Source organism: Saimiri boliviensis, chromosome 9 (genome assembly GCF_048565385.1).
Source record: "Saimiri boliviensis isolate mSaiBol1 chromosome 9, mSaiBol1.pri, whole genome shotgun sequence".
Taxonomy (NCBI): Eukaryota; Metazoa; Chordata; class Mammalia; order Primates; family Cebidae; genus Saimiri; species Saimiri boliviensis.
The window spans coordinates 72507555-72534975 of record NC_133457.1 but is presented as its reverse complement, the minus strand read 5'-3'; the positions used below and the strand labels follow the sequence as shown (position 1 = coordinate 72534975).

General features: G+C 50.5%; 1 protein-coding gene across 12 annotated transcripts; it reads left to right on the top strand.

The window, feature by feature from the left end:
* Window position 1: 1 nt before the first annotated feature.
* Window positions 2-26697, top strand: ENTPD6 (ectonucleoside triphosphate diphosphohydrolase 6). Of its 12 annotated transcripts, none has more exons than XM_074406155.1 (15): window positions 2-93; window positions 7917-8506; window positions 9028-9346; window positions 11088-11164; window positions 15030-15173; window positions 16624-16699; window positions 17428-17463; window positions 18510-18598; window positions 19361-19440; window positions 20004-20068; window positions 22394-22495; window positions 23959-24099; window positions 25207-25263; window positions 26215-26327; window positions 26510-26697. In XM_074406155.1, the coding sequence occupies exons 2-15, from the start codon at window positions 8453-8455 to the stop codon at window positions 26606-26608; spliced, it is 1452 nt and encodes a 483-aa protein (XP_074262256.1). In that variant the 5' UTR covers window positions 2-93; window positions 7917-8452; the 3' UTR covers window positions 26609-26697. The 12 variants fall into 12 exon arrangements, with proteins under 12 accessions (XP_074262256.1, XP_010329071.1, XP_010329067.1 ...); XM_010330769.3 differs by having other exon boundaries at window positions 4-93; window positions 8438-8506; window positions 9031-9346; XM_010330765.3 differs by having other exon boundaries at window positions 4-93; window positions 8438-8506.
* The last annotated feature ends 724 nt before the right edge of the window (window positions 26698-27421 follow it).

Here is a 27421-nt window from a genome sequence, read left to right as displayed (position 1 = left end):
GCTGGCCCGCCCCCAGCCTGCGTCTGGGGCAGGCTCCTCCGCTCCTGGATCAGCCTGGCGGGGAAGCCTCGCGTAGCAGTTTCTGGGAAACAGGTAAGATCAGGCCCCTCCGACAGGACTGAGGGTGTGAGGACAATTCACCCTGCCATTGGGGTGGTGTCCGGAGGAGCTCATAGGTGGTCGGGACAGTTATGCCCGAGCTGACCTGTGAGCCGCGGATGCCCCGGACTGAGGGAGGAAGAGGCCCTGAGGTGGAGAGAGCTGGACACCAGACTGGACTCCTTTAGTGGAAAACATTCTGCAGCCAGGAGAGCATGGAAAAGGAAGGAGAGATGGGAGGGCCCAGGGGGCCGTGGAAGGGAGGGTGTTTTTATTGTAAGTGCAGCTGTAAGTGCAAAGTGCAAAGGAACCAGCGACCGGGAAGTGCCTGGGCAGCTCTGGGTGTCCCTCCAGTCATCTGTATTCCAGCATTACCTGCACGAAGGCACACATTCCACGTCACACCGGATGCGGGGAAGTCAGCTGTAGCCCGCAGGCGGGGAATCTTGAAACCCCGGGCACAGTTCCCTGGGAGAGGTGGATTACAAGGACTCTTCTCTCCTGCCTGCTGTGCAAGAGCCATGGGCGGCGGATTCCCCGTTGTTACCATTGTGGTGACAATGTAGTCATTCTTGAAGGACCTGGCCACGGTACAAATCTCGAAATTGCTTTTTGTCCCGCTCCCCTTGCCCTGGAGAGAGTGGCTGGCTAATGTGTGTGTCTGCCTCCTGAAGCTTCTGTTGAAGGACCAGGGAGGTGGGCAGCCCTTTGTGTCAGGAGATCTGGAAGCGCCTCCCCTCCCACCACCTCCTGTGTGAAGGAAACAGCAGGTGGTGTTTGCTGGCGGTTCTTGAACCGGTTTTTGCCAAGGGGAGAAAAACCCCTTGAAACCTACCAGGAGAAGGAGTGGAGGTTTCTAATGTGCTTTATTTTCGGATACAGCGTGTGTGGCAGGCATTTGCATTTATGGCCCTTTAGTGTACTTGAACTGAAAACCTGGAAGAAACTGGCCGACAGATGAGGCAGCCATCAATCCACATCAGATGGCGCCTGTATTTCCGAGAGGTGGCCTGCCATCCCCACCTCCTAGAAAGCCAACCGCGGACGGGGCAGCTCCTACCTCCAGCAACAGTGCTCCACCCTTAGATTCTCCTCTCTGACTCCTACCTCCACCTGCTAGAGGGTGGCCCTGGCCAGAGCCACACCTCTGTTTACCTGTGCGCACCCTACTTCCTACCCCTGCCTCTCCTTAGTCCCCACCTGCTACCTTCCTTACAGCCTCATCCTACTCCCTCTCTCCTTAAAGAACAGACTGGGATGACTGAGTCTGTGAGGGAGAACCTGCCCAACACATTCACGCTGTGGTGTTAGTGGTTCCCACAGAAACGCCATTGTCCCTCCTGCAAGCGTCTCAGCCATGGACAATCACCTTAACCTAGTGGAATGAAATTGGTGGTTAGATCTGGGCCACAGGGACATGGAGGTGACCTATTCCTTGGGGAGAGGGGATAGTGTGTGATTACAAGACTTCTTCCCACCCCTGTGCAAGAGCAAGGCTGTTCCTGGTTCTGTGCTTTCTCAACACTGTTCTAGCCGGGTGTGGTGGCTCATGCCTCTAATCCCAGCACTTTGGGAGGCCAAGGCAGTCAGATCACGAGGTCAAGAGTTTGAGACCAGCCTGACCAACATGGTGAAACCCCATCTCTACTAAAAATACAAAAATTAGCTGGGTGTGGTGGTGGGTGCCTGTAATCCCAGCTACTCAGGAGGAGATTGAGGCAGGAGAATCATTTCACCCAGGGAGGCAGAGGTTGCAGTGAGCCAAGATCACACCATTGCACTCCAGCCTGGGTGACAGAGTGAGATTCCTTGTCAAAAACAAAAAAATACTGTGTTCTAGTTGGACTCCTGTTTTTGTCTTCCTGAACTTGTTGGTGCGTACTTCCGTAATTGTCTATGTAAGGTGAGTCTATGTATGTGAGTGTTTTTTGGATATCTACAATATCTCAACTTTGTTCTTTTCAAATCATTTTGAAAGTTTAGGGTGCCTTGGAATTCCATGTGAGTTTTGTAATTTCTTTTCTATTTCTGCCCAAAACGTTGTCAGAATTTTGACAGGTTGCATTGAATCTGTATGTCACTTTGGGTAGTGTTGACATCTTAATATTATTAAGTCTTCCAGTCCATGAACACAAGATGTCTTTGTATTTGTGTCATCTTCAAGTTCATTTATGGATGTTTGTAGTATTCGATGTGCAAGACTTTCACCGCCTTCTCTAACACAATTCCTAAGAATTTTTTTATTCTTTTTTATGCTCTTGTAAGTTGAATTGAATTGTTTTAATTTCTTTTTTTTAATTGTGTGTGTGTGTGTGTGTGTGTGTGTGTAATCTTTAGGGTTTTCTACATGTGTAATCCTGTGAACAGAAAGAATTTTACTTCTCCCTTTCTAATTTGGATGCCCTTTATTTATTTTTCTTTCCTAATTGTTATGGCTAGAACTTTCAATATTATGTTGAATACAAGTGATAAAAGCAGATATACTTTCCTGTTCCTGATCTTACATGAAAAGTTTTCAGTCTTTTACCATTGGGTATGATATTTGCTGTGGGTTTTTCCCATACAGCCATTAGTATGTTGAGGTCGTTTCCTTCTATTTGTAGTTTGTTGATTGTTTTGTTATGAAAAGGCGATAGATGTTATTAAATGCTTTTTCTGCATCAATTGAAGTGATCATGTTGGGTATTTTTTTCCTTCATTCTGTTAATGTGATATATTACATTGATTGATTTTTCTTTGTTGAAATGTCCTTGCATTCCAGGAATAAATCCCACCTGGTCATGGTGTATAATCTTTATTTTCTGTTGAATTTCGTTTGCTGGTATTTGTTGAGGATTTTTGCACCGATATTTATAAGGGATGTTGGCCTGTACTTTGTCTGATATTGGTATAGCAACTCCTGCTCTCCTTTGGTCATTCTCTGCATTGACTCTTTTCCCATCTTTTACTTTGAGCCCATGTGTGTTCTTAGATCTAAAGTGACTTTCTTGTAGATAAACTATACAGCTGATCCTTGAACAACATAGGTTAGGGATACCAACCCCACCCACACCTCGCCACAGCCAAAAATCCAGGTATAACTTCAGTCTAGAATACAGTGGTGCAATCATGGGTTACTGCAGCCTCGAACTCCAGGGCTCAAGTGATCCTCCCACCTTGGCCTCCAAAGTAGCCTGGGACTACGGGCGCATATCACCACATCCAGCTAATTTGTTGACTTTTTCTGTAGTGACAGGGTCTCCCTGTGTTGCCCAGGCTGGTCTCAAACTCCTGGGCTCAAGAGATCCTCTCACCTCCACCTCCCAAACTAGTAGCCTACTGTTGAAGAAGCCTTACTGATAACATAAACAGTTGATTAACACATAGTTTGTATGTTATATGAATCATATGCTTTATTATTACTATAAGGTAACCTAGTGAACAAAAAATGTTATTAAAATAAGAAATCATAAGGAAGACAGGATGTATTTTCTATTTATTAAGTGGAAGTGGATTATCATAAAGGTCTTCATCTTCGCCGTCTTCATGTTGAGTAAGTGGGAGAGGAGATGAAAGAGGAAAGACTGGAAGAAAATCTAGGTGTAAGTAGATCTGTGCAGTTTGAACCCATGTTGTTTGAGGGTCAGCTGTTGTCAGGTCCTGTTTTTTGTTTTTGTTTTTTTTTGTTTGTTTGGTTTTTTGTTTTTGTTTTTTGTTTTCAGATGGAGTCTCACTCTGTCGCCCAGGCTGGAGTGTAGTGGTACAATCTTAGCTCACTACAACCTCCACCTCCTGGGTTCAAGCGATTCTGCCTTAGCCTCCTGAGTAGCTGGGGCTACAGGCACATACCACTGCACCCAGCCAGGTCCTGTTTTTTAATCTGTTCTGTCAATCTGTGTCTCTTGATTGAGGAGTTAATCCATTTACATTTAAAGTAATTACTGATAGGGAAGGACTTGTTTTTGCTATTTTGTTGTTTGTATATATTTTGTAGCTGTTTTGTCCTTCATTACTACCTTGTTTTGTATTTAGTTGATTGATTGTAAGTTCTATTTTTTTCATTTCCTTCTCATTTTTTTTGTGTGTGTATGCTACAAATATTTTCTTTGTGGTTACTGCCATAAGGATTACATACCCAACATCCTAAAGTTATAGCAATCTGTTTTAAATTGATATCAACTTAATTTCAGTCAAACACTCTAACCCCTCCTTTGCAATTCCATCTACCCCCACTTTGTTATTGTCACAGATTACATCTGGATATATTGGGTATGTACCTGTTAACATAAACCTATAACTATTTTTATGCATATGTCCTTTAAATCTTGAAGGAAATATTAAGTAGTGTTGCAAACCAATTGTACAGTAATACTAGTTCTTTTATTTGTCCCTCCATTTGCTTTTGTTGGAGATGTTTATATTTTCCTACAGCCTTCAGCTGCTGTCTAGCGCCCTTTTGTTTTAACTTGCAGACTCCCTTTATCAGTCTTGTAAGGCAGATCTAGTGGCAGTGAACACCCACATCTTTAATTAATCTGGAAATGTCTTAATTTCTCCCTAATTTTTCAAGGACAGTTTAGCTGAATATAGAATTCTCTGTTGACACTTTTTTCCTTACAGCAGTTTGGGTGTATCATCCCATTGCCTCTGGTCTCTGATGTTTCTGCTAAGACATTGGCTAACAATGTTATTGAGGATTATTTCTCCAGCTGAGTCATTTTTTGCTGCTGTCAAGATTCTGCTTTTGTCTTTACACAGTTTGATTATATTGTGTCTTAGTTTGGGTCTCTTTGGGTTTATCTTATGTGAGGTTTACTGAGCTTCTTGGATGTTAATATTCACGTCTTTAGTCAAATTTGAGAAGTTTATAGCTATTCTTTCTTCACATAATTTCTCTACCCCATTCCCTCTCCTTCTTAAACTTCCGCAATGCACGTGGTGCGTTTGATGGAGGCCTCTAAGTCCCTGAGGCTCTGCTCATTTTCCTCATTCTTTGTGCTCCTCTGACTTGATATTTTCAAATGTCCTGTGTTCAAGTTTGCTGATTCCTCTGTGGACTCAAATCCCTCTGGTAAGAGTTTTCAGTTTAGTTTTGTGTTTCTCAGTTCCACAATTTCTGTTTGATTCCTTTTTATAATTTCTTATTTTGTTGTCATATGTTGTTTTCTTGATTTCTTTTAACTCTTTATCTGTTTTCCTTCAGTTCTTTTAGCATGTTTAAGGTACTCATTTTTAAGTCTTGGTCAAGTACATCCCGTGCCTGTGTTTCTTCAGGGATGGGTTCTGCCACTTCATATTCTTCCTCTGCATGAGCTGTGTTTTCCTGTTTCTTTGTATGCCTTGTTTTTTCTTGTTGTTGTTGTTTTTTTTTCCTGAATGTTGGGCATTTGAAAAACAGCTCCATCTCCCAGTCTTTACAGACTACCTCTGTATTGGGAACAGCCCCCACTGAATAGCAGGATCTGTCTCAGCCTGGGGATCAGCTCTGGATGAAGGCTGAAGTCTCCTCAGGTTTCTTCTGAGGATGCATCTTCCCTGGGCCTATGTATGTGTTTTTGTTTTTTTTTTTTCAATTTCCCCATATTCATGGCTATTTTAAAATATCTTACTTTGCCTATGAATATTTTCAAGCTTCCTTTTGGAATATACCAAGAAATGCATTTGGAGTTACCTTTGTTTTTCTGTGTCGTAAATTTAGATTCTGGAATTGGGGTTTGGTGGTGTGATGTGTTGCTCACATGTAGCCAGAACTCCTGTTCCTAAAAGGACTTTGGGAGCAAGGAACACATATTTAATCTCCCCTTTATGCCTTGGTTCTAGTTCCTCTTTCCAAGTTGAATACTTTTTCATTGTTGTTTTGTTTAAGTTGGTGCTCTGAAGCTTAATCTCAGTACCCTTAACTCTGAATTGTCAAATTTTCATAAAATGTGTGCCCCTTTTTTGGGGTAAGAGAAAGCAGGACTTACTTGCTGCTGGAACATGATTTATATGCCTTGATATCTCCATTAAACTTTTACAGAGCTTTAAAAATATATATGTCTTACTTTCCCAAAGTCTCCCCAAGTCTCTCCTTGGGCCTGAGATGTTCTGCTGTATTTCTCCACCTGCCATTCTTGCCCCAGGTATGCGTGGGACAATAGTCAACCTGCGGCTTTGCCTGGCAGTGCCCGCAGCCATTTTCCCTGACTTCCTGTCTGAGCTCTGAGCTCAGAGTCAGGTGAAACAGAGATCTGTTCCTCAGGCAGCCCAAGATAGATCATGATATTGCAAAAAGGTCTGCTCTGCCCCCTCCAGTTCTATGGAAGGAATTGGGAACCAGACTGCTGCTTTCATCAAGCAGCACCATGCTGCGGAGGCATCAGGCAGGGGTGAATGAAACACCCCAGAGTTCCTGACATCCTGACTGGCTGCTTCTGCTCTGAGCATTCTCTTGGTTGCTATAGATCATTGCTTGTTTTGCAGAGCTCCTGTGCAGTATTACAGCCAGTCTCTAGTGGTTTTTAATGTTTCTGTTGGGGAATGAAGGCCTTTGTGCTTCCTCTTTTGCCATCTTGCGTGTCCTCTCTTCGTTAATGGATTTTCTACAGGACTGTGTTGTGTGTCTGGGGACGCTATAGAAGGTGTGGAAGTGGGCTGGGTGGCTTACACCTGTAATCCTTGCACTTTGAGAGGCCGAGGTGGGTGGATCACAAGGTCAGGAGTTCAAGACCTGCTTGACCAAGATAGTGAAACCTGTCTCTACTAAAAATACAAAAATTAGCTGGGCACAGTGGCAAGCGACTGTGATCCCAGCTACTCGAGGCAGAGATAGGAGAATCACTTGAACCCAGGCGGCAGAGGTTGCAGGGAGCCGAGATCGCACCACTGCACTCCAGCCTAGGTGACAGAGTGAGACTCCATCTCAAAAAAAAGAAAAGTGCAGGGGTGGGTGGAGGAACAGCCTCTTCCATTCTAGAGAAGAGAAGGGCTTGGCTGCCATGCAGGGCAGCAGCAGCACAAGATAAGCTGAGTCCCTGCCCCGGGGCTCATGGCCTAGAGGGGAGACACAGACCTACAGGAACCAGGTCCATGAACATGCATCATCACAGATTCTGGCGGTGGGTGTGGAGAGCTCAGAGAGTGCATGATGGGGCACGTGCAGGTTGGGGGCATCCAGGAAGGGGGTGGCAGTGACATTTCAGTAGAGGTTTCAGAATGAAGACACGGTGCCCGGCCAGTGGACAAGCATTCTGGGAATGTATATCGGTCTGTGCAAGGGGCCTGAGGCAGGGAGGAACTGAGTTCTAGGGGCAGAAGAAGGCACTGTTCTCAGAGCACTGTGGGCAAGGACAAAAGAGGAGTGCAGTGAAGCAGCAGAGGCCGCAGGTTCGATTCCAGGCAGAGGCTGCAACACGATCCTGAGAGCTATGGGAAGCTCCCCAGTGTGGTGGGACCTAGGCCCAGAATAGGGCTTGGGAGGGCTGCACCTTGGCACCTGCCAGGAGAACCTTTTTGCAGCCCTGCTTGTGGCAGACGCTTAGGTATGGGTGGTTTTTCCTATCTCGCCCCAGCGTAGGTGGCCAGGCCACTGGTGAGGCCTCTCCCCTAGGCACGGGGCACTGTGGCAGTGCTTGTCTGACCTCTCTAGGCCCGAGGACATCCAGCTGTGGCCACAGGTGGCACCTCAGTAAGAAGGGGCCAGGAAACGCCTGCTTCCTTCCCGTGCTGTACCCTGCGGGCCCTGACCTTCCATTCTGCTGTGCCCAAACAGCCTCAGGTAGTGCAGGTTGCCTTGGGCTTGCCTCTGACTGCCACTGCTCCTCATCCGCAGTGCAGCCATGTTATCCTTGATTCTACAGAGATGTCGCCTCCTGCTGCCCTTCTGTAAAGCCTGCATGTGGCATGTGCTTTCTCTGCAGCCTGTCCTGAGCACATTGAATCCCCAAGCAAAGTCACGAGGGGCTCTCCCGTGAGTAGCCCCACATTACAAATGGGAGTTGCCCCCTCAAGGAGTATCTTGCCCACCATTACACGAGGCTGCAGGCAGAGCCATGGCCACTTCCAGCCCTGCGCCTGCCTTCCTGACCCCTGCTGCCCTAGGAGTGGCCACTCACCAGGACAACTGAAAGAGTGAGGGAGGGCAGGCTGATGGACGTTCCTCAGGGGTGGGGGCCCTGAAGTCAGCCTGTGCTTCTGATCCTTTGCAGCCTCAGTTTCCCACGTGCCACTTTGCACTGGAGCTGCCAATGAAACTTGAACAGATGCTTTCATTTTGGGTGTATCGAACCAAAAATAATGGCACCCAGTGAATTAATTTTGCTACTCTAGTTGAATTTTTATAGGCTTTGGAAGTACACAGACATTATTTCCTCCTTGGCAGGAATGGGCTATGTGAATGAAGAAAGGTATCCATTGTGAAACTTCCAGAAAAACGAGCTACATTTATCAGGTTTGTCTGGGGCTCTTGGTAGTTGCCCAAGGGACAGAGCTTAAACTTTTCAAAAAGTAAATTGCCTAAACAGAAGTATAAGTGAGAACTGAAAGACTGAACCAGATTCGTGCTTCTGTTCCCATGAACAGTTTGGGAACAACGTTTCCATGTGGCTTTTTTAACATAAATCACCATGTGTCCCAAGCCACTGATGGGACCCTCTCTTAGAGGAGCTGGCAGCTGTGGTCTGTGCACCAGGTCAGCACCTGTAAGGTGTGTGACCTTGAGCGGGCCGTCCTGCCGTTATAAACCTCAGTTTCTCTTCTGTGAGACCTTGAGCTGGCTTTCCTGCCATTATGTGAGATAGGAACCATACCTTCTGGAATCATTATGAGGATCACATCAAGCTTCTGATTCCTAGGGGGTAACACAGAGCGGTTTCACGTTGAACATTTTGTCCCTGGACCTGGGAACGTCTGACTCACCTTGGAACCTGTTACCCTAACATGTTTTTCCTCCCTCTCCCCACTTCCCACCAGCAGCTGTGGCACGGTCCTTGGCAGACCAGGATGAGAAAAATATCCAACCACGGGAGCCTGCGGGTGGCGAAGGTCGTGTACCCGCTGGGGCTCTGCGTGGGCCTGTTCATCTACGTCGCCTATATCAAGTGGCACCGGGTCCCCGCCACCCAGGCCTTCAGCATTACTGGGGTGGCCCCGGGGACCCGGTGGAGTCAGCAAGCCCATGGCCCTCCAGGGACAGCTGCACATGGGCATGAGGTCTTCTACGGGATCATGTTTGATGCAGGAAGCACTGGCACCCGAGTACACATCTTCCAGTTCACCCAGCCCCCCAGAGGTAATCACAGGAAGCAGGTGTGGGGTCTGCCTTCTCGACCTCTCATGGCAGGGCTCTCGGGATCTCCTGCCCTACACTACGGTGTGGGCTGGGCCTCCAGACACGGACTCAGCTGGGAGCTTGTCCAAATGCAATTTCCCAGAGATGCTGATGCCGGTGTGGGCTGGGGTCCAAGCATCTGAATTTCCCAGGAGTCCCAGATCACTCTTAAACTTGTGAGTAGTGACCATGCTGACGGGCAGCTGAGACCTTGAGGGTGTTTGGTAGCCTGTCCACTCCCCACACTCACCAGCAGGTCAGGTGGCTGGGACCATGATTTAGTTCAGTGGTTGTGTTTGGGGCTTTGTGGGGAGTTCAGGCCCATGGGAGCCAGGAAATCAGGAAAGTCAGATAAATAGCAAAGGCCCCTGGGCTTGACCGGGAGCTACCAGGTGGGCCAAGATGGCCAGGGGCAACAACCGAGAGGGGCCTCAACTGGAGAAGTGAGATGGAGCCTGGGCCCTCTTGGCTGTGCTTCTAGGGTGGGCCTCAGGCCAGGGCAGGCAGCTTCTCCCAAAGGCCCCACCACCACCCAGTTCCCCTGCCCTCTTCCTTAGTTCCCTGATGCCCCTCTCGTGCCTGTGACCCTGAGGTTCACCCTCCATGTATCTCTAGCCATAGCCAGTGAGAGTTTGCAGCCCTGGCCAGGCAGGTCCCCTGGGTGTCCCAGGCTGTTCTTGGCTGACCTGGAACCTGTTGGGTAGACACCATCCTGTCGTCGCACGGTTCTGCTGGCACTAGACATTTCTAGCTGCTCTCTCCAAAGCTGGGTGGTATGTTTTATTTACCTTTGACTCCATCTACTTTATTTTTTAACTTATTACAGTAGTGAAATATTTAGATGCCACACCTACTGATCTCTAAAAGTGACTTCAAAGCTAAATGTGCAACAGACATCAGCCTGCAATGCTTTGGAGCCATGTCCCAGGGTTTTCTCTTTAAAAGAGAAAAGTCTTTGCAAAAAGTTTTGTCCCTGTTCTTTTCTGGTCCAGTCTTTGCGTCTGAATTTGCTATGCCTCTTTGTTGAACCCACACATTCAGACCACTCCTAATGATTTGAAACACTACATGTTTTAAAATGAAGAAAAAACCCGAATCTTGAGAACCCTCTAATACATCCGTTTTTGAGTCAAGGAAATGATACTCCTATTTGCAGTTTGGAGTCATTTATCTTATTCCTCTGTTTATTGAATTGGCAAGAATTAGCTATGTTAAAATTTAACACCGATGCAGTCGTTTCCTATGTAATTACCTTCCGTAAAGTTGGATTTTTAAAAGTAGAATGCAGGGCACAATGACTTGCACCTGTAGTCCCAGTTACTCAGGAGACTGAGATGGGAGGATTGCTTGAGCCCAGTAGTTCAAGACCAGCCCAGGCAACATAGCAAGAGCCCATCTCTTTTAAAAAAAAAAAAAAAAAAAAAAAAAAAAAAAAAATTAACCTAATAAATATAATTTTTAAAAAATAATTAATTAAAAAGTAAAATTCTGGCCAACACATTAGGTATTATATTCATCTTGTTCAGATGAACAAAGAGTCAGAATTTAGACAAGGAATAGCTGAAGGGCCCCTGCCACTTGGGGATTGGTCTATATTTTCTGCATCTGTCTTTAAAAAGTGTGGCTAGTTGTGATTGTATGTGTTCTTATATCCATGTGTGTATTCATAGTCGTACCTTTTTTCAACATGTTTTCCCCTTAGAAACTCCCACCTTAACCCACGAAACCTTCAAAGCACTGAAGCCAGGTCTTTCTGCCTATGCTGATGATGTTGAAAAGGTAAGGCTCATCTCCAGTGTCTCCCTGTTCACCTGTGGAATGTGTTCAAGCCGGTTCTTTCTCTTTGAATGTGGTAGGCTGTGTTCACAAGGAAAGGGGGCTTGACGGTGCTCCCTGGGCACTTCACATCATCTGGGATGGTCAGATGAGAGAAGGTGTGCAGCACAAGAGCCCAAAGGAGAACACACCCCCACCCGGCCCCCCTCCTCTGTCTCCACCATGCCAGTGCTTAGTTCTCCCCTGAGGGTCCCAAAGTCTAGGTACAGGTCAGAAGCACAAATCCTACAAACTTACAAAAATCATTATTTGACAATTTACTTATTCAAATTTTTGTATTAATTTAGTCTTGTGAATTTTGCATAATATATTTTTAATTTTTTGTTGCCATTTCTGATTGAAGATAGCAAACATTGACTCAAACAAAAAAATTAATGTTATCCGGGCATGGTGGCTCACACTTGCAATCCCAGCACTTTGGGAGGCTGAGGCAAGAGGCTCTCTTGAGCCCAGAAGTTCAAGGCCAGCCTGGGCAACAGAATGAGAACCCCATTTCTACAAAATGTAAAAATTAGCTAGGGATGGTGGTACACACCTGTCATCCCAGCTACTTGGGAGACTGAGGTGGGAGGATCACTTGAGCCTGGGAGGTCAAGGCCACAGTGAGCCATGATTGTGCCACAGGTGACAAAGTGAGACCTTATATCAAAAAAAAAGAAAACAAAAAAAATGGTTAAAAACATTACATGCCAGACGCAGTGGCTCACGCCTTATAATCCCAGCACTTTGGGAGGCCGAGGTGGGCGGACCACTTGAGATCAGTAGTTCAAGATCAACCTGGCCAATATGGTGAAACCCCGTCTCTACTAAAAATGCAAAACTTAGCATGAACCTGAAATTCCAGCTACTCGGGAGACTGAGGCAGGAGAATCGCTTGAACACGGGAGGTAGAGGTTGCAGTGAGCCAAGATTGCACCATTGCACTCCAGCCTGGGTTACAGAGTGAGACTCCAACCCCTCCCCCCAAAAATGCATTATGCAAAATCCACAAAACCAAATAAACAGAAATTTAATTAAAATTGTCAAATAATGATTTATGTACATTTGTAGCATTGCTACTTCTGACTAGGCACTGGCAAAACTGGCTGTGGAGAGACTTGTTACTTCCTTTTGGTTCAAGCATTGCTTCAGTCATGAGCTAGTACACTGCTGTTGTCCACAAATGTGGCATGATCTCAGACAATGTAGTTCAAGCTGTGCTTTCCTGTAGCTTAGTTAAAAAAGAAAAATTAGCAATTCTAGAGTGACCTTATGGTTAAAGCATATTAAATTAGATAAATTTAGAATAAGCTCCTAGGATTTTTAAGGCCTTACTTGGTTGAGTCGGTGACACACATTCAAGTGGGACAAATGTCGATGCTCTCCAGGGCGACAGCTCAAACGTCCCTCTCACTCCAGACTGCCTCAGAGGCCCACATCCTGGCTCTCTTAGCAACCTTCGAGGCTGATTGATGTGTATGTAAACAGAGGCATCCATATTCTTCTCCCCATTTTTACTTCACACCCACGGTGGTGTCCACACCGAGGCCCTTGGCTTAGCTGCTGAGCAGTGTAACTGGAGAGCATTTATGTCAGCACGTGCAGATCCTCAGTTTTTTTTTGCTGAATGTTATTGCATGGATGCCACACACTTACCTCATGGAACCAGTCCCCTACTGAAGGACATTAGATAATGACCAATCTTTCTCTCTTAACAGTAGAAAAAGGCTGCACCTGACACATACTTCATTACTTACACATGCAAGGGGCATCTCTCAGATGAATTCTCTCTCTTTTTTTTGAGACGGTGTTTCGCTCTTGTTACCCAGGCTGGAGTGCAATGGCACGATCTCGGCTCACCGCAACCTCCGCCTCTTGGGTTCAAGCAATTCTTCTGCCTCAGCCTCCCGAGTAGTGGGGACTACAGGCGCGCGCCACCATGCCCAGCTAATTTTGGCATTTTTAGTAGAGATGGGGTTTCACCTTGTTGACCAAGATGGTCTCAATCTCTTGAACTCGTGATCCACCCGCCTCAGCCTCCCAAAGTGCTGGGATTATAAGCGTGAGCCACTGCGCCCGGCTTCTCTTTTTTTTTTTCCTGAGATGAGGTGTCTCTCTGTCACCCAGGCTGGAGTGCAGTGGCACGATCGCAGCCCACTGCAACCTCTGCCTCCTGGATTCAAATGATCCTGCCATCTCAGTCTCCCAAGTAACTAGGACCACAGGTGCACACCACAATGGCCGGCTAATGTTTAAATGTTTTGTAGAGATGGGGGTCTTGCTCTGTTGCCCAGGGTGGTCTTGACCTGGGCTCAAGTGATCCTTGGCCTCTCAAGATGAACTACTGGAGTGGGATTTCTGGGTAGGAGGTGTTTTTCCCTTGGACAGATGCAGCCCATGTGTCCCCACAGAATCACACCTGTCTACAACACCCAGCTGCCTTCCTAGGCCTTCACTCTCATGCACACACCGACATAGGGCCTCATCCAGCCTTGGGCTCTCCAGCACTCTGGCAGGTGAAGTGGCTCCTCGATGTAGGTGTCATGGGATTTAGTGGTGGGAGGGACCCCAGGACTGTCTAGTGCTACACCTTTGCGATGTCCAGTGGAGCTGAGGCTCATCTGAGATCACCCGTGAGGGTTGACACAGGTCTGGGTGTGGACTTGGGTCACCAGGCTGCAGTAGAAGAGCAGGCTTATTCTCCTCACCTCTCCTCCCCCTACCATGTTTCAGCTCGTCCCCGTGTTTCCCCACACCTGCCAGTACCACTTGTGTCACTGTTCCCTGCAGATTTTGAAAATTAGAAGAAGGAAACATTTATAAAAGCAAGGGCTATGAATGGTGGCTGACACCTGTAATCATAGCACTTTGGGAGGCCAAGGCAGGTGGATCACGAGGTCAAGAGATCAAGACCATCCTGGCCAACATGGTTAAACCTTGTCTCTAAAAATACAAAAATTAGCTGGGCTTGGTGGCACACGCCTATAGTCCCAGCTACTTGGGAGGCTGAGGCAGGAGAATTGCTTGAATCCGGGTGGCAGAGGTTGCAGTGAGCCGAGATCGCATCACTGCACTCCAGCCTGGCGCCTGGCAATGGAGCGAGAGACTGTCTCAAAAAAAAAAAAAAAAAGTTTTTCAAAATTAGTTGGGTGTGGTGACTAACGCCTATTGTCCCAACTACTTGGAAGGCCGAGGCAGGGGGATCACTTGAGCCCAGGAATTCAAGGGTGAAAATTAGGTGTGATCAAGCCACTTCACTCCAGCCTGGGAAACACAGTGAGACACTGTCTCTGGAAACAGACAAACAAAAAGAACCAAAAGGGTGGAAGCAGCATGTGTGACCCTGTATGCTGCATTTGACAGACCCTGTAGGCTGCATTTGACAGAGCCTGTATGTTGCATTTGACAGACCCGGTAGGCTGCGTTTGACAGAGCCTGTAAACTGCAGTTGACAGACCCTGTAGGCTGCAGTTGACAGACCCCGTGTGCTGCATTTGACAGACCCCATATGTTGCATTTCACAGACTTCATATACTACATTTGACAGACCCTGAATGCTGTATTTGACCAGCCCCATAGGCTGCATTTGACAGACCCCATATGCTACATTTGACAGATCCTGAATGCTGCATTTGACAGATCCTGAATGCTGCATTTGACAGAGCCTGTATGCTGCATTTGACAGATCCTGTATGCTGCATTTGACAGACCCCATATGCTACATTTGACAGATCCTGAATGCTGCATTTGACAGAGCCTGTATGCTGCATTTGACAGATCCTGAATGCTGCATTTGACAGACCCTGCTTTGCTCTTACCATGTTCACAGAGCGCTCAGGGAATCCAGGAACTACTGGATGTTGCTAAACGGGACATTCCGTTTGACTTCTGGAAGGCCACCCCTCTGGTCCTCAAGGCCACAGCTGGCTTACGCCTGTTACCTGGAGAAAAGGCCCAGAAGTTACTGCAGAAGGTGAGCCTGGTCACTTCCAGTGCCATTAGCCAGCCCCCGGGGGCTACTGATGACTACAAACACCTGTTCTCTCACCAGTGCCACGCAGTCAGGCAGGACACAGATGCTTCTGAAGAAGAGTCTGCAGCATCGCCTTTAGGTGAAGGGTTGGCAGGCAGATGATACTTTGTTCCTTGTGACATTTAAGGTTATTTGTTTTTTTCTAGAGTGAATCTGTGTTTTATAATAAAGAAAGCAACTTTATTTTAGAAGTGTACTGTGGGCCAGGGGCCATGGCTCATGCCTGTATTCCCAGTACTTTGGGAAGCCAAGGTGCATGAATCATTTGAGTCCAGGAGTTCAAAACCAGCCTGGCCAACATAGCAAGACCCCATCTGTACCAAAAACAGAAAAATTAGCTGGGTGTTGTGTATGCCTGTCATCCCAGCTACTTAGGAAGCTGAGGTGGGAGGATCGATTGAGCTCAGGAGGTCAAAGCTGCACTAAGCCGTGATCACGCCACTGCCCTCTAGCCTGGGTGGCAGAGCGAGACCCTGTCTCAAAAAATAAAATAAATAAAAGTGCATGGTGCCTTCCAGGAACTTGATCCCAGTCAAAAGCTCATGTGTGCTGAGCCTCAGTGCTGCAGCTGAAGCCCGCTTGTTTCCCATGGCAGCTGCTCATCTTGCTCCTGGTCCGACGCTCAGACATGACTGTTGAAGGGGCCCTGTGGCCTCTTCCAGCTCCTCTTCCGTCAGGGCCAGTGCCCAGCACTCAGCAGTGGGTCCTCCTCACCCTCCATGCTGCCTCCATCCATTTACCTGTGGGAGGAGGGCACAGGGCACGCCTGTCAGGGTCCCTCACAGCATTGCATTGTGGGTCATGCATGCAGGTGGGGTGTGCAGAGGTGCTGAAGTGTCTATGGGTAGATCTTGCTGAAAGATGGGCAAGGAAATACCCTCAGAGATCAGCCGGCCCTGGTGAAGGTTGCCATCTGCTGTGGAGGGCTTCCCGCTCCTTAATCTCACGTCCCAAAGCTGGGCAGTGTTTTGGAGCCCAGCAGGCTCAATGTGCCCCAGCTTCCCTGTCTGTGCAGTCCCCAGAGCCCTTCTAAGCCCCAGCAGGCTTAGGACAGGTTCTCCAGGGCAGCATGGGCCTCAGCACACCCTGGCGGTAGATTAACTTGCAGAGGATTAGAGAGGCCTGAACACACGCATGGAACTTGTCAGGTGCCCCTGGGGTTCCGTTACTGCCTGCTGAAAGCATGATGTGAAACCACTGACTACAAATTCTAAAGGAGGAAGAAAACTGGTCTGAGTGCAGTGGGATTTACAACTAATTGATAACAACCAGTTACAGATTTTTTTTTATTCTTCTCCACCCCTACTGCTTTACCTGACTGACTAGCTAGCTAGCTGAATAAACGTTCATTTGTTGTAAAGGATAAAGAAACGTCTCTCTTTACATTTAGGTGAAAGAAGTGTTTAAGGCATCGCCTTTCCTGGTAGGGGATGACTGTGTTTCCATCATGAACGGCACAGACGAAGGTAAAGGGGCGGGAAGCGCCTCTGCAGTGGGCTGTGCAGGGAGGTGGGTGGGAGAGGTGCTGCTGCTTCTAACTGCCCCCCACCCCACCCTGTGTGGGAGCCTCTTCCCTGGTCAGCTGCTCGAGTGTGGAATCATGGATGTTACAGCTCCATTCTGATTCACAGTTGACATGTCACAAAAGGGTCTTTTTGGGGTCTGTGTCAGAGACAGATTCTTATCTTGACCAACTCCAAACCTGGCATAAATGAAGTTTCTGAAAACAAAACAGTTTTAGTTTTAAGAACATTTGGAGAGAATCTCCAGTTGCCGCCACATTTAGAATGTTGTTGCATTGTTAATTCTAAGAGACATTTAAGGTTTCTCACTAGCTCCCGATAGGTCTTCAGTATGACCTTGAGAGTGAGTGTATATGGGACAGGGAAGGGGAGCATTGGGTTCTTTTTCTGCTTCTTCCAAAAAAGGAGGCCAGTAATAACCAAGGAGAGATGTGGCATCTGGTGGAGTGCTTTAGGATTCAGTGTGCTATCTCCCAGGACAGTCCGCCTGGACGCTGCTGGCTTCATTTATGAGAAATGTTCCCTTCTGCCCAGTGATCCGAAGGCTGGGTATAGTGCAGAAGTGGTCCCTTTGTGCTCCCCAAATCTGAAAATAGTCATTTAACGGTCATGTGTGTTATGCTGTCAGTATCTCAAGTGATTAAAATGCTGCCTGTGACACTCTCTTGCAGGCGTTTCTGCGTGGATCACCATCAACTTCCTGACAGGTGTGTTCGTGCTGCATCACAGAGGGTAGCCGTTCACAGATGCCTGGGGCGCACGCGCTTCATCGCAGGGGCTAGCCGTTCATCGACTCCCGCGGCGTGTGCACTGCATCGCGGGGGCCAGCTGTTCGTCAACTCCCGCGGCGTGTGCGCTGCGTCGCAGGGGCCAGCCGTTCATTGACTCCTGCAGAGGGCTGGGCCAGGCCTTTAGAGAACAGGAGCCTCATTTCTGCTCTCTAAGATAACCCCTTAGGGTTTTGCAGTGTTGCTGGCTGACTGTAGGGAATTGGGGATGGGTGGGGCTGCCCACCTGGCTGGCAGGTGTAGATGCTAGGAGGGGGTGCTTCTCTGCAGGCCTGGGGCATTTTTCTCCCAGCACAGCCCCTGCCCTGTCCCCTGCAGAACATCCAACAGGAGCTCCATCCTCTCATTTCTAAGAGAAGTAATAAATCAAACCAGTCATGTCTTCCAATATTAAATGTGATGTGGATGCTAATCACCTTCTAATTGGATTCCTCTGCTGTAGGTGGAGCAGGAATAGAAACATCAGTTTTTAGAAACAAGCAATGAGTCATTTTTCTTAGCGCATGCGGATTTTTGTCCGTTTGCTGGAATTATGGGAAAGAGCAGTGTTTCTGATGTATGTACGAAAAGGAAAGAAGTTTCCTGTCAGGATTTGCCCATTTGCCGCTTTGGGGGATAGAAATGTTAGCAGGTGGGTTGGGGACCTCCGCCTGAGATGCTCTGTGGAGTGGAGCCAGGCCGATCAGCGAGCTGAGCCAGCGGCCTCCCTCCCAGCTGATACGGCAGTTTCAGTATCTCCCCTGAAGGTTCGTGCTGTCCCAGCAGGATCCAAATTAAACCATAGCTGGTGGAGCCATTGCTCTTATCCCTTAGATATACACCTTTAAGCGGAGATTCGTCAATACCTGAGCAACTTCTCTGTCTTGTTTTTCTTTCTCCTACGAGCCTGGCTTTCACCCTGGCTTTTCTGCGGTTCTCACCGTCTTACTAATGCCCCTGTGCTGTTTTTGCTTACTACGCTCCAGGGAGCTTGAAAACTCCAGGAGGGAGCAGCGTGGGCATGCTGGATTTGGGCGGAGGATCCACTCAGATCGCCTTTCTGCCTCGGGTGGAGGTAACGAGCCCCTGACAACCATGACCGCCTTCCCACCCTGAGGCCACCCCTCCATGGGGGTGTAGGGTGGGGCCTGCCGAGGTGCTGTGGGGTGGGGTTGGGGTGGAGTTGGCCAGGCTTCTGGACCTCTGAGGTCATTTCCTCATCTGAGAGTGGGACTTATCCACAGATGATGCTTCTGGCTGGGAGTTTTAATTCCGCCAGGAAAAAAGCCATAGAAAGTTGGTCTTTTGAGGGTTGATTAAGTTAGAGAATAACTGGAAATATTTGGGCCAGAGAATGTGAAGGGCTGCCTCCCTTCCCTTCAGGGTTCCGAATGGAACAAGAGCAGAATGATTTCGTCCAGTTCGTAGGTTGGGAGGGAGCTTCCAGCCTTTTCAAGATAAATATCCTAAAGAAGATGAAAACACTTCCCATTGAGGCATCTGCTGCTTTAAAAACAGTTCCCTCCTCACCCACTCATCCTTCTGTTGTGGGTAGTTTCCGTGGAAGAGTGGCCTTGTAGGCTCCGCTGTGATCGCCGTCCTGGCTGGGCTATGTTTGTCAGCATGGGAGAGGTTGCCTGTAGGAAGGAAGCACCGTTCTCCAGAGGCCCAGATGTTGGCTCCTCATTACCTGCTCCTGTTTTGCAGCCAGTCACCTAGTGAACAGCTCATCTCATTGGCTGCACCTGAGCATCCCTATTCTTTCAAAGGAATTCAGTGAGTCAGGGAGAATGTTCTAGAACCAGCAGGAAGCATAGTTACCCTCATTCTTCCCCAGGGCACCCTGCAGGCCTCCCCACCCGGCTACCTGACGGCACTGCGGATGTTTAACAGGACCTACAAGCTCTATTCCTACAGGTCTGCTTTTGGGAACGCGGGTGGGGAAGTGCTGTCAGGTGGGCATGCAGCTCCTGGAGCCTTGCACAGCCTTCTTGAGGTCACGGATGGCAGATTGGAATCCCCATGCTGGGAATCCACCCAGACCTCTCTCTCCCTGTCCTCCTCCCTCCTCCTCTGTCCTCCTCCTTCATCCTTTAATTGTCTACAGTCTAATCACATTTCTCCTTTCATGCTTATGCTGTTCTGCTTTGGAGGAAATTTGAGAAGTAGGAGGAGCCATGGGCTGCGCAGGAGTGCACCCTATTGCCACATGGCACCCTCAGTCAATTCTTTTATAAAGCAGGAGCGTCCCAGACTAGGGGTCGTGTCTGCAGCTCCTGGATGAGCTCCTGCCATGTGTTGAATTAATCAGCTAAATTCCCTAAACTCTTCAGAAGGAGGCTTTTGGAAGGAGCAGAGAAGCTCACTGACTGCCTTGCTGCAAGCTCCCTCCTCCCCACTAGCGCTGGGTCCCAGGGGTGAGTGTGTTGTGCCCTGTGCCTACTGTGGCGCCCGCCCTCACTGAGGTGTCATCCCCACAGCTACCTCGGGCTTGGGCTGATGTCGGCACGCCTGGCGATCCTGGGCGGCGTGGAGGGGCAGCCTGGTAAGTGGACACGTTGCCTGGGGCCCCCTCTCGTGGCCTCTGCCCTCCATTCTCAGTGGGAACGAGGAGCCCCTCGGGAGGGCAGCAGCTTGGCCCTGGAGTAGAGGTCCCTCCACCCTCCCGCCCCACTGCTGCCCCACTGCATGCTAGGCACCTGGTCAGGCCAGGACATGCGAGGGTGGGGGTGTGCTGCTGACCTTGTTGGTGGCACCCTGGTGGGGCAGGAATCCAGGGTGGTGGTATACCTGGCCCAGCTAATTTTTGTATTTTTAGTAGAGATGGGGTTTCACCATGTTGGCCAGGGTGGTCTCTAACTCCTGCCCTCAGGTGATTGCCTACCTCAGCCTTCCAAAGTGCTGGGATTACAGGTGTGAGCTAGCACACCCAGCCCCAAGCTGTTTTTTAAAAGACGCTGGTGAAATTCCTTCTGAAGCACTGAGCTGAGGGTTCTAGGAACCTGGGGAACTGCACACTCATCCCCTACGTTGGGAGCCAGCTCTAGGGATGTGAAGAGAGGACCTTGTTCTCTATACAGCACAGGAGGGCCCTGGGGGTGCTGGACTCTTGCCATCAGGGAAAAGTTTTCTCTCTCACTCATGATTCCAGGCTTGCAAGAATGTCCCTCCTCGCTTGCTCTGCAAAGAATCATGAAATGTGGGCTTGGCTTTTCCTGAGAAGTGGAGTTTGGAGTTGGCCTGGGGATGCAGCCTGCGTCAGGGCCAGGGCCAGGGCCTCTGCTCCTTACCATGGGTGTCACGGTGGGCATGGACTCAGGAAAGCTCAGGGATTGCTGTGGCCTGCTTCAGGGGCAGAGACTCAGCCCTGAGGCTGGTGGTGCCTATCTTCCCTGATGGAGCTGACCGGGCCAGAGCGGCCTTCCCAAGGCCTTGGTATCTGATGTGTGCATGAGGCGCTCATCAGCGCCCACATGTGCTCCAGCCAAATGTCCTTCTCTGAGTGCCCACCACCCCGCTGGCCCAGCACCCCTGCCCACCTCTTCCAAGGCCCGGTATCTGACAGGGCAGGATGTTCAACTGAAACTTTCATTCTCCCAGGCTGGAGTGCAATGGCACGATCTCAGCTCACCGCAACCTCCGCCTCGTGGGTTCAGGCAATTCTCCTGCCTCAGCCTCCTGAGTAGCTGGGATTACAGGCACGAGCCACCATGCCCAGCTAATTTTTTGTATTTTTAGTAGAGACGGGGTTTCACCATGTTGACCAGGATGGTTTCGATCTCTTGACCTTGTGATCCACCCACCTCGGCCTCCCAAAGTGCTGGAATTACAGACGTGAGCCACCGCGCCCGGCCTCAGCTTTTTCTTTCAAATCCTGGTGTTTATCTTCATAATGGTATTTTTTTGTTGTTGCAAACAAAAACCATGTCCATGTCTTAGAAACACCTGCAGCCTGCATTCTAGGACCAAAAAAATACCTAATATTTAGCCAGTGAGAAAAGGCAGGTACCTCTTTGCCCCTCGTGGTTTCCAGGGAGTCGCAGCTCAGCCCCGGAGGCCTCTTCCACCCAGCAGAGCAGCAGGAGGGTCTCGTGGTCTCCTTGTCAGGCTGTACAAAATGCCTGTTTTGGACATTTGGAGGCTGTGAGGAGCCAGAATGAGTCTCTCTGTTTTGTTATTTCATAACAGACTGCCCCAAGCAGAGTGAAAGAACAGCAAACAGCACTCACAGCTGGAACCTCACGGCTAACTGCAAAGGCTCATCTGGGCAGCACCTCCGTTGCAGACCTGAGGGTCTGTGCACGTGCCTATGGCTGGGTGGCTGCCTAGACCCCCTGCTGGGGTCCCGGGGTTCTGCGCATGTGCCTGTGGCTGCACAGCTGTCTAGACCTGGACACTCTTCCACATGGCCTCATCCCAGCAGAGCAGCCTGGGCTGCTGTTGGGCAGCTTCAAAAGAAGGCTGTCCTGAGGCTACCATTTCCTGCCCATTTCATCAAGGAAAGCAGGTCCAGGCCAGAGTCCAGGAATGGGACCAGCACCTCTTGGTGGGGACAGCAACCTGCTGTCCCAGAGGGTGATGCTGGGGCCAGCCCTGAGACCAGTATGCTTCCTTTGCTGATTTTGTGTGTATTAGAGTAGCAGATTCCATTCAAGGCATGGTGGCACCTGGTAGCACTTGTCCTGGCCCTGCCACCAACCTGCCTCAGTCACCTATAAAACTGGGTGATGATGGCTCCCCTCCTAAGAGGACTGTCGTCACACTGACTGAACAGCCCTTGGCCCAGGGCCTCCACAACTCCTGGCTCGGCCCTGGTCCACAGCAGTGATATACCTTCCTTTCTCTTTCCTTTTTAAATCTCTTGTTTCAGCTAAGGATGGAAAGGAGTTGGTCAGCCCTTGCTTGTCTCCCAGTTTCAAAGGAGAGTGGGAACATGCAGAAGTCACGTACAGGATTTCGGGTCAGAAAGCAGGTATGGGAGGGTTTGCTGCTTTTTGGCTTCCGAGGGTGAAGAGTGGCGGCCTCCCCTCCCCGATGCCTTTCCCACATCCCATGGGACGCTTCATGGGAGGCTCCCGACCTCTCCCAGAAGAGCCTGCACCTGCCATGAAGTGGAGGTGGTTCGGCTGCAGAGAGCCGGCTCCCTCCCTCAGCCTCTGCTCAGTGCTCCCCTGTCTGTCACCAGAAGCTTCCTCCCGAGGGCCGATTTCCTAACAGGACTGTAGGGAAGAAGGACTGGGCCAGCTCAGGGCTGAGATGCAGTGGTGGGGCTGGGGGCCCAAGCACTCTATGTAGAGGGAGGATCTGCTCCCACCCGTCCTGTTCGAAGCCATGGAGCCCACTCTTGCCCACTGGCCCTGGACAGGCTCTGGTGCTCTGTGCCCTTGCAGTTTCTTCTGAGAGAAATGTTCAAACGCCACTCTCAGACTGGGCTCTGGGCACGAGGGGTGCATGCCTTCAGCCAACGTGCAGGTCCCTGCAACTTGGTCACCCACTGGTGCATGTGCTGGGGGCCACACCAGGCACAGCAGGACCAGTCAACCACGTCCCACAGGAGGAGCCAGACAGTGAAGTTCATTGGAAAGGCCTTCCAGGAGGAGTAACACAGGGGCGGGGGTCCAAGAGGGTGATTGCAGCTGTGACTAGGACAGCCAAGGACAGCCTCGTGGGGTGACATGGGATCTGAGCCAGGAGGAGGTTAAGAGGAGCTGCGCAGATCTGAAGCAGCAGCACCCCAGGCTGCGCAGTAGCATACCCTTGGGCGCTCTGGCAGCTGCTGTGTTTAATGAATGAGGAGGAGGTGGTGTGGCTTGGAGGTGGTGTGGCTTGGCGAGGGACAGCAGGAGGAAATGAGGTCGAAGGGCTGGGGTGCGGGTCTGTGGACCACAGGAACTCCGGATCACTCGGAAGGACGGGGCCTGGTAGAGCAGAATTGGGGAAGCCGGGTCGAGGTGTGGGGCATACAGGTGCCCTCAGATGACCACGCAGTCCATTGGCCTCTGGGGTCCTCTGTTTCAGCTCTACCCACAGCCATGGGAGCTTGCAAGTGAGGTGGGCCTCCACTTCCTTATCCGTGACATAGGGAGGGTGCAGGCCCCCCCAAGGAGGTAGGACACAGGGCTGGCAGAGGGGAAACACAGGGCAGATGGTCCCGACAGGCCAGAGGCCGGCTGGTGTCAGGTGTCAGCAGCCTCCTTCTCAGAGTCCGGGTCTGCAGCTGCCTTGGCAGGGACCAACAGTGCCTTGGCTCCTGAGGGCTGCTCTTCACCTGTCGGGGGAGCAGCCCCAACTTGGGGTGGGGTCTTAGGGGCTTCTAGACCTGCCTTTTCCTGACAATTCAGGTCAGGGTCTCAAGTCCCCTAGGAGGGGCCCTGAGCAGCTGTGAGGCCTCAGTGATCAGATCCCACTGACTGCTGGCCCTGTGCTTGTCCCCAGCGGCAACCCTGCATGAGCTGTGTGCCACCAGAGTGTCAGAGGTCCTGCAAAACAGAGTGCACAGGACGGAGGAAGTGAAGCGTGTAGACTTCTATGCTTTCTCCTACTATTATGACCTTGCAGCCAGTGTGGGGCTCATAGGTAAGGGGGCCTAGATGGGCTGACCAGGAAGGTCAGGGCAGTGGAGGGCAGGGGCGGAGAGTCTGTGCTGCTTGAGGCAGAGGGCTGGTGGCAGGCGAGCAACCCTGTTGTCACATCCCCGCAGGAGGCCATCTCATCCTGAATAACAAGGAGTAAGTCTCCTTTTTATAGATGGGTCAGTTTTTTGAGACCTTCAGTGAAACCTCGTGGCTGGTGACTTGCTGTTGATTCCAGTTCCTGCTGGAGGGCAGGTCCAGCCCTGCACTGACCCACAGTGTATCAGACTCAGCCACTCTGCCCCACCCTGCAGCCCTGGCTACAGGAGGCCTCCTGGGACCTGCGGGTGGCTGCCCTGTCCCCGTGGGAGGGATTACCTCACTGAATGTGAATCTCTCTTACTCCCCCTGCCCAGCCCAGGAAGCCAGATCAGGCCAGAAAAGGGTATTTGGAGTTGGCCAAGGCTGGTGGTCATCAGGCTGTGTGGGGACTCTGGAGGGGTTGCAGAGTCACTGTTGTGGTGAGAACATCAGAATGCATGGCCTATGATAAAGATAAAAACATTTTAAATAAGCCGATGTCATGGTGCTGGCTCTCTGGGTCCCAGGGCCTCTGGCGGGTCTCTGTCCTGGCAGAGCTACCAGGCCTGGGTGGAAGGTGGGTGGTCAAAGTGGAAGGCCACCAATAAACCACCCCTCACTTTATTTTTTAAGTCCTTTTTTTTTTTTTCACTTTTGGGAAACTATTACCAGAATACTGTTGCTGAGCTCAGTGCTATGGCTTCAGGAAATATTCCCATTTTATTTTTCTTAACTTAAATTTGAGATTTTACTCAATTTGGGGTCCTGAATTCCTGGTAAGCTTTTTCGAGGGACTCTACAGGGTTGGGATGTGGGGTGACCCTCTCAGCTGCCATGCCCACCACATGCCGCGTCAACCAGAAGCCACCTTCAGCGCACATGGGTGGCCGCCTGCAGCTAGAGCGCCTGCCTCAGAAGCCAGTCAGCAACTTGAGGCTCTGGGGCCAGCGTTCCCCGTTACAGCTTCACAGCTCCGCGGCACTGCCGGCCTCACGGTGCTCTTGCAGACTGGGTGTTGTGTCTCCCACAGATGCAGAGAAGGGAGGCAGCCTGATGGTGGGGGACTTTGAGATCGCAGCCAAGTACGGTGAGTGACGCTGCAGGGGGCGTCTCAGCAGGGACAGTCACCCCATGACACTTATGTTGCAGGCACTGACCCCGGCTCTCCTGGGTGTAGCCACTCCTGATAGTGGCCACAGGCAAGGGCCTCGGCAGCCCCAGCTGAGGAAAGGCCACCATCCTTGTCCCACCCTCATGGTGTCATGAGGAACCAGGTTCCTTTATTCCACTTGCTCTGATGCCATTTTGCTGCTACTAGGGTAATCCTAAAAGTGATTTCCTCTGGGATGTCCCAGTAAGTTCATGATTGTCACGTGACCCTAAAGAAGCCAAGGCCCTACAGAGTGGAGCCAGGGATGTGGGGGTGGAGGGCTCTCCCTGGGGTTGCAGATGATTAGCCCAGAAGACCCTGTGCCACACCTCGCCCCTCCGCTGTCTCCTTCATGCCCAGCCTGGCGGCCGAGCCTTGGTGAACGTCTCCTGCTCCTGCTTATCCTTCCCCGTGTGCAGGTCCAAAGAGCTCAACTTTGTACATCTTTCCAGAAAAAGTACTACCCTTCCCCTCCCCCAGAAGTGGCTTTTTTAAAGCTTTTGTGTCATTGTCCCATTTGTGACCATGGACACTGGGTATCCGCAACTCTAGCAGAAAAAGGTTTCAAGCAGAATCCCAGGATGGCTCTTGGTGGATTTGCCCTTCCTCAAGAGCAGGAGTGGATTGTTCTGAGCTGGCTTTGGTGTTTTCTTCCCCCAGAAAGCTTAGGTTTTATTCAGGTTGGCATCTGGGAGAGATGTCCAGGGTCTTAGAAATGTGGCCCAGCACCAGGTGGGCAGGTTGCCGTGGAGCCCACCTGCCTGTGTGTGCATTGGGCACCTTCTGCACTCAGCTGCAGCCTTGTCTGTGAATCTGGAGTGGGCGGAATTGGGGTCTGACCTGGGGAGGGAGTCAGCTGGAGGCTAATGGGGTGCGTCTCATCCCCAGTGTGTCGGACCCTGGAGACACAGCCGCCGAGCAGCCCCTTCGCATGCATGGACCTCACCTACGTCACCCTGCTGCTCCAGGAGTTCGGCTTTCCCAGGAGCAAAGTGCTGAAGGTAAGGGTGCCCTCAGGGCATACCCCAGCCCCTTTGTGGAGGGAGGGGAGGGGCCTGGAACTGCTTCTCCACCTGCTGGAGTCATGCCCCCAGCCCATGCCTGGCTTCCAAGGAGCGGCAGCCTCCTGATGCACGAGCCTTTCCTGTCTGTGTGATGGTCCCTCTCCCCCTGTCTTTTCAAGCTCACTCGGAAAATCGACAATGTTGAGACCAGCTGGGCTCTGGGGGCCATTTTTCATTACATCGACTCCCTGAACAGACAGAAGAGTCCAGCCTCGTAGTGGTCAAGCCACCCGTCGCCATCAATGGCGGTCTGCATAAACCCTCCTGTCCTGTATATGACTTTATCAGCATGGGCTTCAGTGGAACTTTCTGCACGCTGGCCCTGGGACTTCCAGAAGGCCTGGTGCTGCCCTGGCATCAGCCTCTCCCAGTCACATCTGGCCAAAGGGCTGGGGGCTGTGTCTGGACCTGGGCCCTGCCCAATACCACCTGTCTGCCTGGGCTCCAGGTGGGCAGGAGCAGGACAGAACCACGGGCACACACAGGTGGCAGCGTGGCTCCCCACCTGTCCCATCCCTGTGCCTCGTCTGCGGGGCTGTGGCTGCTGCTGTGTTCACCTGCAATGGGACTCTTGTTTTGTCTCCCAGCCTGTCAGATTCCTCCCCAGGGCAGAGCTCCCCTTCCCAAGACAGTCTGGGAGATGGTGCAAGCTGTCCTGGCTGCTCTGGGGAAGCTGAATGACAGCAGGATGGTGGGTCTGGGCAGCACCACTGTCAATTCTGGACTTGAGCATGTGTGCCTCTTCCTTGGGTGTGAGTGTGTGAGTTCACCCAGAGGCCTGTTCTCCTCATACCTTGTGCGGTTTTGGGTTAACCATCTTAAAGAGAGACACCTCCTCATGGATGGCAGGTGCCTGCTCTTCAGGGAGTCTCCCAGCATGGGAGGATGCAGGGCCTGAGCTGGCTGCTGTCAACGATTTGTGGCCGTGCTGCTTGAGTGACATTCCTGTCATGTGGGTGCCAAGTGCTTGTGTAGAACTGTGTTCTGAGCCCCTTTTTTTGGACACCGACTGTGTCCTGTGAATGTATCGC